This window comes from Lobosporangium transversale (genome assembly GCF_002105155.1).
Source record: "Lobosporangium transversale strain NRRL 3116 chromosome Unknown BCR41scaffold_2, whole genome shotgun sequence".
NCBI lineage: Eukaryota > Fungi > Mortierellomycota > Mortierellomycetes > Mortierellales > Mortierellaceae > Lobosporangium > Lobosporangium transversale.
The window spans coordinates 1372421-1385088 of NW_019028980.1; the positions used below are offsets into that span (position 1 = coordinate 1372421).

The following is a 12668-nucleotide window of genomic DNA, read 5'->3' on the forward strand; positions in this document are numbered from 1 at the left end:
ACTACATCCTCTTTTTGAAACCTAGCAATCTTTTTTTTTTTTTTTTTCTTTTTCTTTTTCTTTCTCTCTCCTTCAATGTTCAAAGGGGAAGGGTGCTGTGATTGTCGTGTGAATAAAATCTCTAGTTCTAACGACTCGATTTTGACAAATCTTGCTGTCCACCGACGGCTTTGTTGCTAGTGAGATAATGCAATTTGGATGACTCCTCAATAGGAGGCAAGTTGTTAACATCACGAGCATGGTATCCTAGAGACTCGGGATGTTCAAAGATTAGACTCTTCCTGGTCTCTGGATTCGCCGCCATATGGAAAATAGATTTTTTATGTTTATTTGCCATATCCGGAGCAGCTCCCAAGATGTCTTCGGTCGTTGTTCTTGTTGTCATTGTTGGTATTGTTGAAGATGACTTGGAAGATGTAGGGTCCGATGCTGCTGCTTCTGCTACAGCCTCTGCTTCAGCAAGAGCAGCTTTTTGAGCTTGTTCATGACGCAAGTGCTCACTAAGCCCCTCGAGAAAGATGTTTTGATCACCAGCCTCCTCAGCGCCACCAAAGGCAATCTTGGCTGCTGCTAATTTCTCATCCGTAGAGAGATCACCATGAATTGGATGTTGGTGTTGACGTTGCGAACCGGCGGAAGGAGGACGCTGTTGGATCTTGTCGAGAATCACATCCTTGATGAGTCCAGCGGCTTCGACCACAGATCCAACTAAACCAGCCTTCTCAGGGGAAAGCTCATGAGACCAGCGACGGCCACCTTGGCCACCTTGGACAAGAGTTTTGGAAACTGGAGGCGAAGCGGTAGAGGGGCCAGAAGAGCCTGTGACAAAATCTGAGGAACGTCGTCGGTATGGGTGGTAAGAATGGTGAGGCGGGTTATGAGCAGCAACAAGATCTGAATTATCTTCATCTGTAAGCTTGGTTGTCGACTCGGGTAAGTCTGAAGACTCATAGAGAATGGAATTTTTTGCTAGTCTTCTATTGGCCTCTTCGGTTGGTGACTGGCAGCGATGGCGGTTTGCTTTGCCTTGGTGGTGGTTGTCGTTAGCGCTGTTGTGATTATTGCTAAATGGGTTCTTGGGTCCTGTCATGGTGGGGAACATGGTGCCTCCAGTCCATTTTCCTTCAGCCTTATGATTACTATGATCGTTACTGCCATGGTTGTTGCTGTTGTCATCGGTGCTATGGTGAGCTTGTCCAGAAGAGCCATTATCATTATGGTCATCGACGCTCTTGAACGACGCATGATGAATGTCTGCCATCCTACCCATGAACCCTGGGAGAATCTCTGGTAGAACAGAGGGTTTATCGTGATGATTTTCATGATGTAATTCGGCCGCAGTACCTGTATTAGGTCCTCCCATTTGATCCACAATTGTCTTGGAAGGAAGTTGGTTTGTACTTTTGGAGGCCAAGGACATCCAGCAAGGAGAAGATGATGGGGAGGATGAGAGAGGATAATGCGATGATCCTGTCTTATGGTCGCTTCTATTTTTGTTGTTGATTGAATCCGACGCTGAATCCGACGCTGGATCTGAAAGATGGATAGCCTCGGCTTGTTGCACAACTTGGTCGACTACATCTGCGCCGGTCCTTCCCAAGAGACGACCGCTAGGAGTACGTGTCACAGAAGGTCGGTTTTCTGGAGGAGAGTGAGGGAAGGGTTCCTCATGATGCTCTTGGCGAGTCTTTTCTAGAGTATCGATCACTGGATGATACTGCTGTTGACGCTGATGATTGTCCATGGTGTATGTATGTTATCTCTGTAGTCTGTAGGCTGAGGAAAAGGTTGTAACAAAAAAAAAAGGAAAATGAAAGAGAAGTTGAGAAAGAAGAGATGCAAATGGGTTGAAAGTGTGGGAAGTGAAAAGATGTAAGACAAGTTTCAAAACCAGATCACAATGCCGTATTATGTACAAATATGGACGCGTTTAACAGCATGATTCTATATGATTCTATATAAAAGAAGGCTTCGTATAGTCAAAAAAGATGATGTCATTAACGCAAAAAAAAAAAAAAGCCTAAAAGCTTCAAGAAGGGTCATTACAGTTTCCATTGCACTGCATCTTCTGGGTTTTATTGGGACGAATATATACGAGAAGTGAGGGAAAGAGAGAAAATATACAACGATATCTGGCTGCTGCTAAATCTTGTTCATGCTTGAAAATACAATCTGCATTCGACTTGAACAAAAATCAAAGGAAAGGAACTGAATAATATAGAAAACAAAAAAAAAAGGGCATGAGGTCTATGTTGCTGTTTTTCTTCCTTAGCAGCATCCACTACCGGCAGGCTTGTCCTGAGGAGTAGGCGTTATGCTGATTGAAGCGCCTCCAGCTTTTAATTCATCCTTGCCACCTTCCTTGGGCATATGATTTGTGACCACCTTATAGATCTGGAGAGCATTACAAAAAATAAAGATCATCAGCTGCTACTACTTTTTTTTTATGAGCATGTGGAGAGAGATTGATGAGTGTGTATTTCCTGTGTACTGAATTCTTTTCTTTTTTTTTGTCCCTACCTCAGTCAACAGTCTGGTAAAGGCCATATCAACGTTGGTGGCATCCAAAGCAGAAGTCTCAATGAACATAAGACCGTTCTCTTCTGCAAAATTCTTGGCCTCCTCTGTGTGGATGGAGCGCAAGTGTCTCAAATCAGACTTGTTACCGACCAACATGATGATAATGTTTGAATCCGCATGCTCGCGAACTTCAGATAGCCACCTTGAGACAGATTCATAGGTGCCATGTTGAGTGATATCATACAATAACAAGGCACCAACAGCACCTCGGTAGTAGGCTGAGGTGATAGCCCTATAACGTTCCTGTCCAGCTATTGACGATTACAATCCAAAAAGAGTACACAGACACGTTTGGTCAGCATCTTAGTAGAGCTTTTTAAAAAGGCCTGAGCCAAGAGTCCAGTTAAGGTTATTTGCCCCTTACCAGTATCCCAAATCTGGGCCTAAAGTCATGAAGAAGGAAAAAAAGAAAAGCAAGTATGAGTATGGCTATAATGGCTACTGAAAAATGTCTCTTCCTCTTTTTTCTTTTCTAGAGTATCATTTCGTATGCAAGAGGCTATCAGAGACCACGGGACAAATAAAAAAAAAAAAAAAAAAAAAAAAATCTTAACCATGGCAGTGCAGAGAAAAGAGGGGGGTGTCTGGGACAGATATTTTTACCACCTGGCGCGACTTAGCAGCATAACTCCTGGTCCCTTCGTCTTACACATATGAAAGATAAAGTCTTTCTATCTCTTTGCCTGTCATGCCTGTCACCAATCTGTCTCCTGCAAGGTGAGGCTGTTGGGAGAATGAAGACAAGAGAAGGAAAAGGAGAGCGGGGGAGCGATAGGGAAAGAGGTACAAATAGCCTGTAGTTCATAATAGTGTCGAAAATTATTGCCGCTGCCAGGGTTCATCATCTGCCGAAATTTTGTTCATTCATAGTCCATCCATGAATGGTCATCATCTCGCGTTTTTGATGCAAATAGCAAATGAGCTCACCCCACTACCATTAACACCCGAGAGGAATAAATATTCATAGACGTTCACCCTCATTTACTAAAAGAGACAAGAGAGAACAAAGTGCCGAAGTGAGTTATAATGGTTGCTGTAGGTTGGTTTTACCTTGATCATCTTGCCATCTTCGACTTGAACAGTCCTAGCGCCAAAGTCAACACCGATGGTGGACTTTGATTCAAGGTTGAAGTCACCACGAGTGAAGCGGCTGAGCAAGTTTGACTTGCCGACACCTGAGTCACCAATGAGGACGATCTTGAAGAGGAAGTCGTAAGCGTCGTTCTGGGCCATGACTTGAATACTGATTAAAAAAAAAAATAAAGGAAAGAAAATGGAGAAGAATGAGGAATGAGAAAGAGTAAGATGATTTGATAAAGCAAAAAAAAAAGCGTAAAATACTTTATGTCCCAGGGCCTCCATGTTTTGTAAATTGACAACGTGTCACACCATTTCACGTTTTTACACAAAGATCCCTCTCCACAAAGACAAGACATTTTCATCCAAAAGAAGAAAATGAAGAACAAAAGTAAGGCAAAGGAAAGCGAAGCAAAAAGTAAAGCAGGAAGTAAAGGTAATGTTTGAACAATGCTCTTTTACCATGAGCTCACGCGTTTGCGAGCTGTGTGTTATGTGCTGATTCGCGTAGTGTGTCAAAGAGGCTGCGCAAGCAAAGTGGAAGAGCAATTGAAGGGCAATGGATTCGTCCAGAACATGAATAGAAAACAGACTCTGTTTCCTCTACTGCACACAGATGAGCAGTAGCCTCGCTTTGGACATGTAAGGAGAGGAAGGTCAGTCATGCACACATCTAACACATGCGATGAGCATCGCTTTCGGTTGTTGGAATATGTAATTTATCTTTATTATTCATTGAATATCCGTTTAGTCTCGTTGCTATGATTACATGCATACCACGACAAAAAGAGTCATCGGTTTCTTTTTTTCTTTTCTGACTAAAATTCAATTACTTCAAGACTAAGATCCAAAAAGCCAAATGAAATCTCATTTCAAATACTTCATTGTTCATTCTTTTCATCTTTTCTCTCTATTCCTCTCTCTCTCTTCTCTCTTCCCCTCTCTTCCTCTCTCTTCTTCTCCCTTCTTCGCTCTTTCTCTCTCTTTCTTTCTCTTTCTCTTAATTTCTCTTTCGCTGTTTCAGTGTCTTGAACGAACTCGTTCCTTTACTTTATTAGTTGTGTCATAGTAATTACGCTATTGGAGCTTTCCCCACATTTTTTTTTTTTTGTTTTTGTTTTTTTTTTTGCCGTGCTTATTTTAATTCTCCTGTCTTTTGGCGGCACTTTTTTTCTTCTCCACCTTCTCTGTTTTTTTTTTTTTTTTTTTTCTTTCATCTCACATTCTCTGACTCACTTTCCTCTTCCCGAACTTCTCCATTCTTTATTCTGACTCTCATTTCAACACTTTGCTTCACACATTTACATACAACACACTTACATATACCTCTGACTTCCCCTTTCCAAATGGCTTCCTCAAGCCCGCGTCATGTCTCGGAGCAAAAGTCGACTGCATGGTCAACTTCATTTGTCATCGATCCTTCAGACCGCTACCGACACCATTCCAAACTTGCACCGGGCCCAGCTCCTTTTCGTCCTCCTTCTCTTGGTGAAAGTGATCGTGAAACAGACGAGGATGCTCTTGTCCCATCCCTTCCCTCGAAACCTGCGTCGAAATCCTTCTGGGACGATGCCTTCGCCAGCAGCACCCCAACTCCTAAACCACCACCTCGTTTAGCTCCCATGCCTAAATCTCCTCCTTCTGCTGCTACTGCTCGGTCTCCGCCTCCACCCTCCATTATCACTTCCCAACGCACCACAAGTACGCCTGTTACACCCATTCTCGCCCCTGGCGACTCCCTTGATATGTTAGGATCCAAATACAAATCCAGATACGCTTCAGCCCACAATGCTCACATTCGCTCGCTCTCGCACAGTCAGCAACATTCCAGCAACCATGGTGGCAACATCTTCTCCGTCGCCCCAGAAATGTCTGCTTTTCCCAAAGCAGCAGGTGGCTCGCCCAGTCTAGCCTCGCTCTCGACAATGGGCACTGAAGATAGTTTCAGAACTGATTCTACCCACTCTCATTTAGATCCGGTTGATATCGGCTCATCTATCGCAGTAACCCCGAGCTCAATTCTCTCCCACGCTTCACCTGTCGCTGTACGATCATTCTCTCACCACCACAACAACCACAGTCATGACCATAACCATAACCATAGTCATCATCATAACCATCATCATGCACGCCATCCCCACATCCAAACACAGGCGCTGCCAGAGCTCCATCGCCATTACCCCAACCAGAATCCCTTCCTTACCCCTTCCAGTTCGCAGACTAATTTGTTCTCAAACCTTCCTTCACCAATGGCGAGATCAAGTCTCTCGGTTGGTAATATCTTTCGCGACCCCCCTAATGCACCGTCTGCCTTATCAACTCAAAGTTGGGTCTCTACGCAGGCCGATGAGGATATGTCCGAGTCATCTGTATTGGACACCGGATCAGAAACTCTTACTTCAGTTGCTGCGCCCAACAGTGCAAGCTCAGCTATTTCGGCGCCATCAAGCCAACGAAAAATCTATCCGGGACTTAAAAACACCGTTGGTCCATATAAGCTACTTCATAGCATTGGCCAAGGAAGCTTTTCAGAAGTTAAGATGGCCGTTGACACCCGAACAGGTGACCACGTTGCAATCAAAGTGATGAGCAAGGCCATGATCCAGTCAAGCGACCGTTTGGGTATCAGTGTCCGAAGAGAATCTGACCTACTCAAGGTAAACAAGCAAACATATTCATTATAATCAAATCCCTTCGTCTTCATGTTATCACAAGTTCATGCAAAAAAAAAAAAAAAAAAAAAAAAAAAAAGCGCCAGAACAGCTTATTTTAGACCGTGTTCTCCCTCTCTTTGTTGTCATTAAGAGTCATCATCACCCTTGGTTTCTGTACACCACTTTCCTTGTGTCTCACCTTTTGGTTACATCAGATGTGAAGCCTCAGTCATCCAATGACTCGAGCTTACTTTTCCACGCCTTGCTCTCTTCGCCTCTGTTTGTGGATGTCTGTGTGTGGCTCTCCTTTTTAATACTCATTTGTTTGTGGTTGATAAATGGAATGCATTGTAGTCTATTCACCATCCCAACATAATCGGGTTCCGTGAAGTGGTCGAGACTTCACTCCAAACATGTATTGTCATGGATTATGCCTCAGGAGGAGAGCTGTTCGAGTATGTTGCAGATAAGCGTGCTAAGGCTTCTGAACAGGATATACAATATATTTTTGCACAGATTGTCGATGGTAAGGGCACAGGTCTAGAATACAACATGTATCTACTCACATCTTTAGTATCCTGCCCATGATTACTAACAATAATCCACGCTTCTGCCCACTCTGCAATAATTGACAATTAGCTGTGGATTACTTGCACCAAAATAATATTGTCCATAGGGATCTCAAGTTGGAAAGTAAGTCTTCAGAGAAATGAATTTTCTTGGCGGGCGTTAATTAATTGAGAATGGATACATAAAACAAAACAAAAACTTCAGCGCCACAGTCTTGGACTCGACTCAACAAAACACAGACGCCGCTGTCTTCCAATCATCAGCCCTTGGCTCAGTTTTTCTCCGGCTACTTTTTTTATTTTCCCTCTCCTTACACCTTGCTCATTTGGCCATTGGAGAAATAGACTGAGGCGACAACAATCATATGAGTGCATGCTCTATTTTCTGGCCTTTCTATTAGTTTGCGTTTATGAAAACAGGAGTACATTGCTATTCGAAATACTTGATGCATGGGAAAGTTGATAATGGGCACAAGAAATTGTAGTGACATGCATTTCTAAAAAGAAAGGATGAGGAAGGGGCTGGGAAAAAAAAATTGCACGAGGCTAAAAACTCTATCCAACCCCTCGACCATGTGGTTGACAATAAACCATATTCTCACAGACGTGCGGAAAAAAAAAAAAAAAAAAAAAAAAAAAGCTTTCTTATTGTAAAAGAGTGCACGTGCTTCTTGGCGGTTTCCAAAGATGTGACTTGATGCCTGAAAGTTGTATCCTATGCGATTTTACTGACTCTTCCTTTTGTTGTGTTTTCCTTTCTCTATTATCGCATTGGTTATGATTTGTGCAGACGTGCTGTTGGAGCCACGAATGGATGCTCCTTTACGACCAACTGTCAAGCTAACAGATTTCGGACTTGCCAAAGTGATTGAGGCAGATACACCACTGTTAACGACCCGTTGTGGATCAGAGGACTATGCTGCTCCAGAGATCATTCTAGGACAACCCTATGACGGCCGAGAGGCTGACATTTGGTCCTTGGGCGTCATGCTCTATGCACTCTTGGTCGGATTCCTGCCCTTCAACATGCGACCGGGAATGGGCCGCAAGAGTTTCTTGAGTATGATTGCTCACGCAGAGTTTGGATTCCCAGGCGAGAAGGTCTCGATCAAGCGAGCAAGTCTTTTCAATCTTCATCATAAGCGATCGTCTTCCACAACCAGCACCGCCTCTAATGCATCCTCGAGTGCCGCCACTACCCCAACCATTCCAACAGCTGCTACAGCTACAGCGATGAGTGCAGTAAACGGAAATGATCCGACATCTTCCGCAGCATCTGGAACATTACTGCCTGCAGCAACGCTAGAGACCCTTTCTAAAGAAGCTCCAGCAGAAGAAGTGGTCAGTACTATGATTGTACCTAAAATGCGAGGTGTAAGTCCAGTATCAGATGAGGCCAAGGGATTAGTGAGATGGCTTCTTCAAACCGTAGGATCTAAACGACCCACCTCGCAGGAACTTCGCAATCATCCTTGGGTTGTTGCTGGAAGACTTCTTGTTACCAACTCCTATACTTCTAATAAGGACTAGGATTAGAAACCATTTGATTTTAATTATTGCCATTATTACCATTGCTACAACTTTTTTTTTTTTTTTATTTTTCTAGTCATCTACTTGTACTTACTATTATTTCTATATTTATTTATATATACTTTTTGTAACATTGTTTCGACATGGTTTTTTCATTTTTTATGTGTACTATTTTGCTTTCTTTACCCTTTCACTTCAACCAGGGTTTCTTCTGTATATCATTTATATTTATATCACTACGCACTTTCATTGATTCATCTGAATCCACAACTGCTCATCCTGTATCTTTTTTTTTTTTTTTTTTTTTTTTTTTCAATTGAAGTTACTGCAAGCAATAAACAAATAAAATAAAATAAAATAAACCTGTATAAACCATATAAAGTATATCTCAAGAGGAGAGGATAGAAGAGTGAAAGAATGGGATGAGGATGAGAATATGCTAATTGAAGCAGTTGAGAATGAATGAAGAGGCTAGTGGAAGAATAAGTTCTCAAAAGATAGGGTGCTTGTTTCAAACTAATATCAATAGAAGGGAAAGAAAAAAAAAAAGGGTCTAACAATCTATTTTAACATTTTGTGTGCACCTGTGCTTGCTCCTCTTTTTTATTTTTTTTATTTTTTGAAAAGCGCGTTTCCTCCTTCATTTAGACTAGATATGTCTGTATTATATTATATATATATCCATCTAAACTGGAGGAGCCTCTAGCCTATTATCATACCGTCATGATTGTCATGGTTCTTATGGATCTCACGAAAACGGTTCATGTCAATTTACTGGGTTCTCAGATCCTTTTTTTTTTTTTTTTTTTTTTTTTTACTTTAAAGAAAAAAATGCTCCGTTCAATAACTAAAACCCAAATTCTCCCTCTAGTAATACAGCCGTAAATGACGATTAGTGGCGTATACCTGCTGCAATAGAGAACCTAGTAAAAGTTAATTCAATATGTAGAGTTTGTGTTTCATTGACTGGATAGATTTTTTTTTTTTTTTCTACTTTGTCTCTTCTAGCCCAAAAGTAAAAAAATGTACAGTATATATAATATATTTTAATATACTAAAATATTACTTTTATACATCAACTTTGGTCAACATTCATCATCAAGTCTTGGCTGTGATAATTGTTGTTAGTTGCTAGTTGTTAATTGATAGTTGCTAGTTGTTAATTGATAGTTGCTTGTTGTTTGTTTGTTGTTTGTTGTTTGTTATTGTGAGCGGCACATGGGTATGTGTGTGTGTGTGTGAAGAGAGTTTCAGCCCATGCCTCAGAGTTGAATAGAGTGAGAAGAGTCTCTGACTCATAAAGTATTTCAGTCAAGGGAACAAATCCGTTTATTAAAAAAAAAAAAAAAAAAAAAAAAAAAAAAATCTTTGTCTCCACACTTGCTTTCGGAGCATTTCTCGATCTGGAATGTTGGATTCCTTAATATATAATACTTGGGTCCCTTACGTGATCAAATACTCTACTCAATAGACATTCGAGACCGCGCTTTAGAATGATATAAATCGAATCATTCGTAACTCAGTCTGTCGAACTGTTATCCCTTGTCTGCGGTTAGTAGGCTCCTACCTTCAGGTGCACTGATTTCTCTGTTTAGGACCAAAATGAAGACTACGCTTTTCAAGTGAGGTCCTTCAAAGTGCATCCATTCCTCAAGTTGCTATGTTTTGAAGTATTAGCTTCAGAATGGGATCAATATATTATTGTTATATATATATATATATATAGGAGCCAATATACGAAGTACGTTTATCAGCAAAGTATATGAACGCAAAGCTGCTCCAAAGCATGGGGTACATATGATTGATGATAGATAGCCCTTATATTGTATTGCCTATATAAATACATACCTCGATCTTCAACAATGTCCATTGCATTCCGCATTTTTTTCATTTTCATCAGATTCATTATCAGAGTCACTGTTGAAGTAAAGTTGATTGCAAAATGTGGGGGGGGGGGAACAATATCCTCTCTTAAAAAAAAAAAAAGAAAAAAAAAAAAAAAAGAATTAATCAAACTTTGTCTACAGCCAATAAGATCATTTCCCTGTGCAAAAGAAATCAGCCCAGGTACATGTATATAATCAAGGAATTCAACCGGCGACAGAGCTACGCCCACGAATGTGGTAAATGAAAACATTAAACAACAACAACAGCGTCATTAGGTTGTTACTGGGAAGAGATGAATGTGATCGGACAAAATCCATTGGCTCAAGAGAGCCAAATGTTTTTATTATGGGTGTACACGAATGTGTAATTTGTACAGAAATATGTAACATTGGATAAATAAATTTCATCTATGAAGAGACTGTTACATTAATATATAGAAATTACACACATGATGAAGAAGTATACTGTATGTGTATTTACTATATTTATTAATCATCATTTGTCCCGGCTCAATGTTAATATCATTTCGGATCCATCTTTTTGATGTTTCTCATGAGGAAAGGGAAAAGAAGAATAAGAAAAGGTATGGCGTAAGGTATGGCGCCATGTTCTGTATATAACTTTAATAGAAAAAAGAGTAGACTTGACGATATGTACATGTACATTCATACAAAGCGGTAGTAAGCCGTCCTGTTGACATCTACACAAACAAAATAAAAATGTTAAATGTGAGAATTCAAACATAATGTTATATATAATACATATAGATAATCAAGCTGGTTGAATTGAGAACTGCGCGTTAAAAACACACAAACGGATATATAATATATATATTTGTTAATTATACATTGTAGACTATATACTGACGCGCTTTACGTAGTTTATTCTATTCAATAAAGTCAGGGACAATGCCTACTCAGCATTTGTCTTGTCATCCCATTTCTCTCTTTCTTTCTCTCTTTTTCTTGATCTTATTGTTGATCGGGTAAATTTTATCGATCACCCTATTGCTTTTTGCATTCATATCTCCTCTTTCTGTTATCTTTGCCGGGGGGTTTTTTTTTTGTTTTTTTTTTTTTTTTTTTTTTTTTTTTCGTTTTTCTTTTTGTTTTTCTTTTTCTCTCTTTCTTTCTCTCATTATATAAAAGCAATTGAAACTAAGGGAGACTACCATTTTGGTTTTGTCATACATTTCATTTTTGAAAAGAAAGTTGAGAAGTAAATAAAGTATATAACAAGACATTGACTTTACACTAGACTAACAACGTCGCGTCCAAAAAATAAAAAATAAAAAATAAAAAAATAAAAAAGTGTGCGTCATTCAACACTAAAACGACGAGGTTCCTCATCAACTCTTTGCTCTTTACAAAGGATACTTGCGCAATTGGACAATATACACCAATCTTGCTGATTGTCTACACTTTGATTGTTTTAGAAATTTATCAGTGAATCGATTGACTAATCGAAATTGAAGTGCATGCATGCATGCATGAAAAAAAAAAAAAAAAAAAAAAAAAGAGAGAGAGAAAAGGTTGTTACGATAGTAGAACCTAGTCCCCCTTGACTATAAGAAAAAAGCTTGACGCGTTTCAAATACGGAGCCCTTGTCTCAATTCCATATACCTGAATTTAAATTTGAATGTGGGAAAAAAAAAAAAAGAAATCTCGCATAATCTTCGCGTAGTCTCCTGCATGCTCTTAAACAATATATAGTCAATCTAATCATTTATATACACACACTATCCATTATTGGCTTCCGTAAACTATGCATTTCATTTTTTTTTTTTTTTTTTTTTTTCATTCTTTATCTTTCGCGTTTCCTTTTTTTTTTTTTTTTTTTTTTTTTTGCTTTGCCAAAGATGATTGCATATATAATATATATATAAATATTTTATGTATACGATACGTGAAGACGATTTTCTTGGGGTTACGTCTATAAGGAAGAAGGGTGGGAAAATGTTTACCAAATGAAGAAAGAAAAGGGTTTTTTTTTTTTTTTTTTTTTTTAGCCCATTAGCCTTGTTGCTCTTTTTCTCAGTATAAGGATATATATATCTATAGTTATAGTTTTTATAGCTCTTTATAAATGTTTAAACAATGTAAACACATAGTTCTGTCAACATTTGACGACACTCTTTTCTTTCCTTACTTGTAAAAGAAGGAAAGATTTCGTTGTGCGGAGAACAGCCGGCAAACTTTTTTTTTTTTTTTTTTTTTTTTTCATTTTCAAGTCCGCAGCGGAAGAGTTAATTGTGCTTGCCGAATTCGAATTTTTGCACGCATTTTGGAAACGTAATTCTAAATCTTGTTCGCATTATTATATTCATACCCATTTATCTAACTACTGTATATATTTATCTAGCTCTCCGCA

General features: G+C 39.5%; 3 protein-coding genes across 3 annotated transcripts; 1 reads left to right on the plus strand and 2 right to left on the minus strand.

Moving 5' to 3' along the window:
• Positions 1 to 67: 67 nt before the first annotated feature.
• Positions 68 to 1858, minus strand: BCR41DRAFT_345361 (hypothetical protein). Its single transcript, XM_022022694.1, has one exon. It carries the CDS (start codon positions 1742 to 1744, stop codon positions 128 to 130), a length of 1617 nt encoding a protein of 538 aa, XP_021886142.1. The 5' UTR covers positions 1745 to 1858; the 3' UTR covers positions 68 to 127.
• Positions 1859 to 2051: 193 nt separating this feature from the next.
• BCR41DRAFT_345362 (rab11 protein) lies at positions 2052 to 3895 on the minus strand. The gene is made up of 4 exons (XM_022022695.1): positions 3631 to 3895; positions 2945 to 2963; positions 2521 to 2831; positions 2052 to 2394 (listed from the first exon to the last, which is right to left on the minus strand). Exons 1-4 carry the CDS (start codon positions 3811 to 3813, stop codon positions 2269 to 2271), a joined length of 639 nt encoding a protein of 212 aa, XP_021886143.1. The 5' UTR covers positions 3814 to 3895; the 3' UTR covers positions 2052 to 2268.
• A 964-nt stretch (positions 3896 to 4859) lies between these two features.
• BCR41DRAFT_345364 (kinase-like domain-containing protein) lies at positions 4860 to 8484 on the plus strand. Its single transcript, XM_022022696.1, has 4 exons — positions 4860 to 6314; positions 6666 to 6837; positions 6951 to 7004; positions 7671 to 8484. Exons 1-4 carry the CDS (start codon positions 5004 to 5006, stop codon positions 8408 to 8410), a joined length of 2277 nt encoding a protein of 758 aa, XP_021886144.1. The 5' UTR covers positions 4860 to 5003; the 3' UTR covers positions 8411 to 8484.
• The last annotated feature ends 4184 nt before the right edge of the window (positions 8485 to 12668 follow it).

Bases quoted from the DNA above. Each gene is read 5' to 3' on its own strand.
- BCR41DRAFT_345361 (XM_022022694.1), bottom strand. From the start codon at position 1,744: ATGGACAATCATCAGCGTCAACAGCAGTATCATCCAGTGATCGATACT.
- BCR41DRAFT_345362 (XM_022022695.1), bottom strand. From the start codon at position 3,813: ATGGCCCAGAACGACGCTTACGACTTCCTCTTCAAGATCGTCCTCATT. The intron at 2,395-2,520 runs GTAGGGACAAAA...AATGCTCTCCAG, and splicing joins TTACCAGACTGTTGACTGAG to ATCTATAAGGTGGTCACAAA.
- BCR41DRAFT_345364 (XM_022022696.1), top strand. From the start codon at position 5,004: ATGGCTTCCTCAAGCCCGCGTCATGTCTCGGAGCAAAAGTCGACTGCA. The intron at 6,315-6,665 runs GTAAACAAGCAA...AATGCATTGTAG, and splicing joins GAGAATCTGACCTACTCAAG to TCTATTCACCATCCCAACAT. The intron at 6,838-6,950 runs GTAAGGGCACAG...ATTGACAATTAG, and splicing joins TTTTGCACAGATTGTCGATG to CTGTGGATTACTTGCACCAA.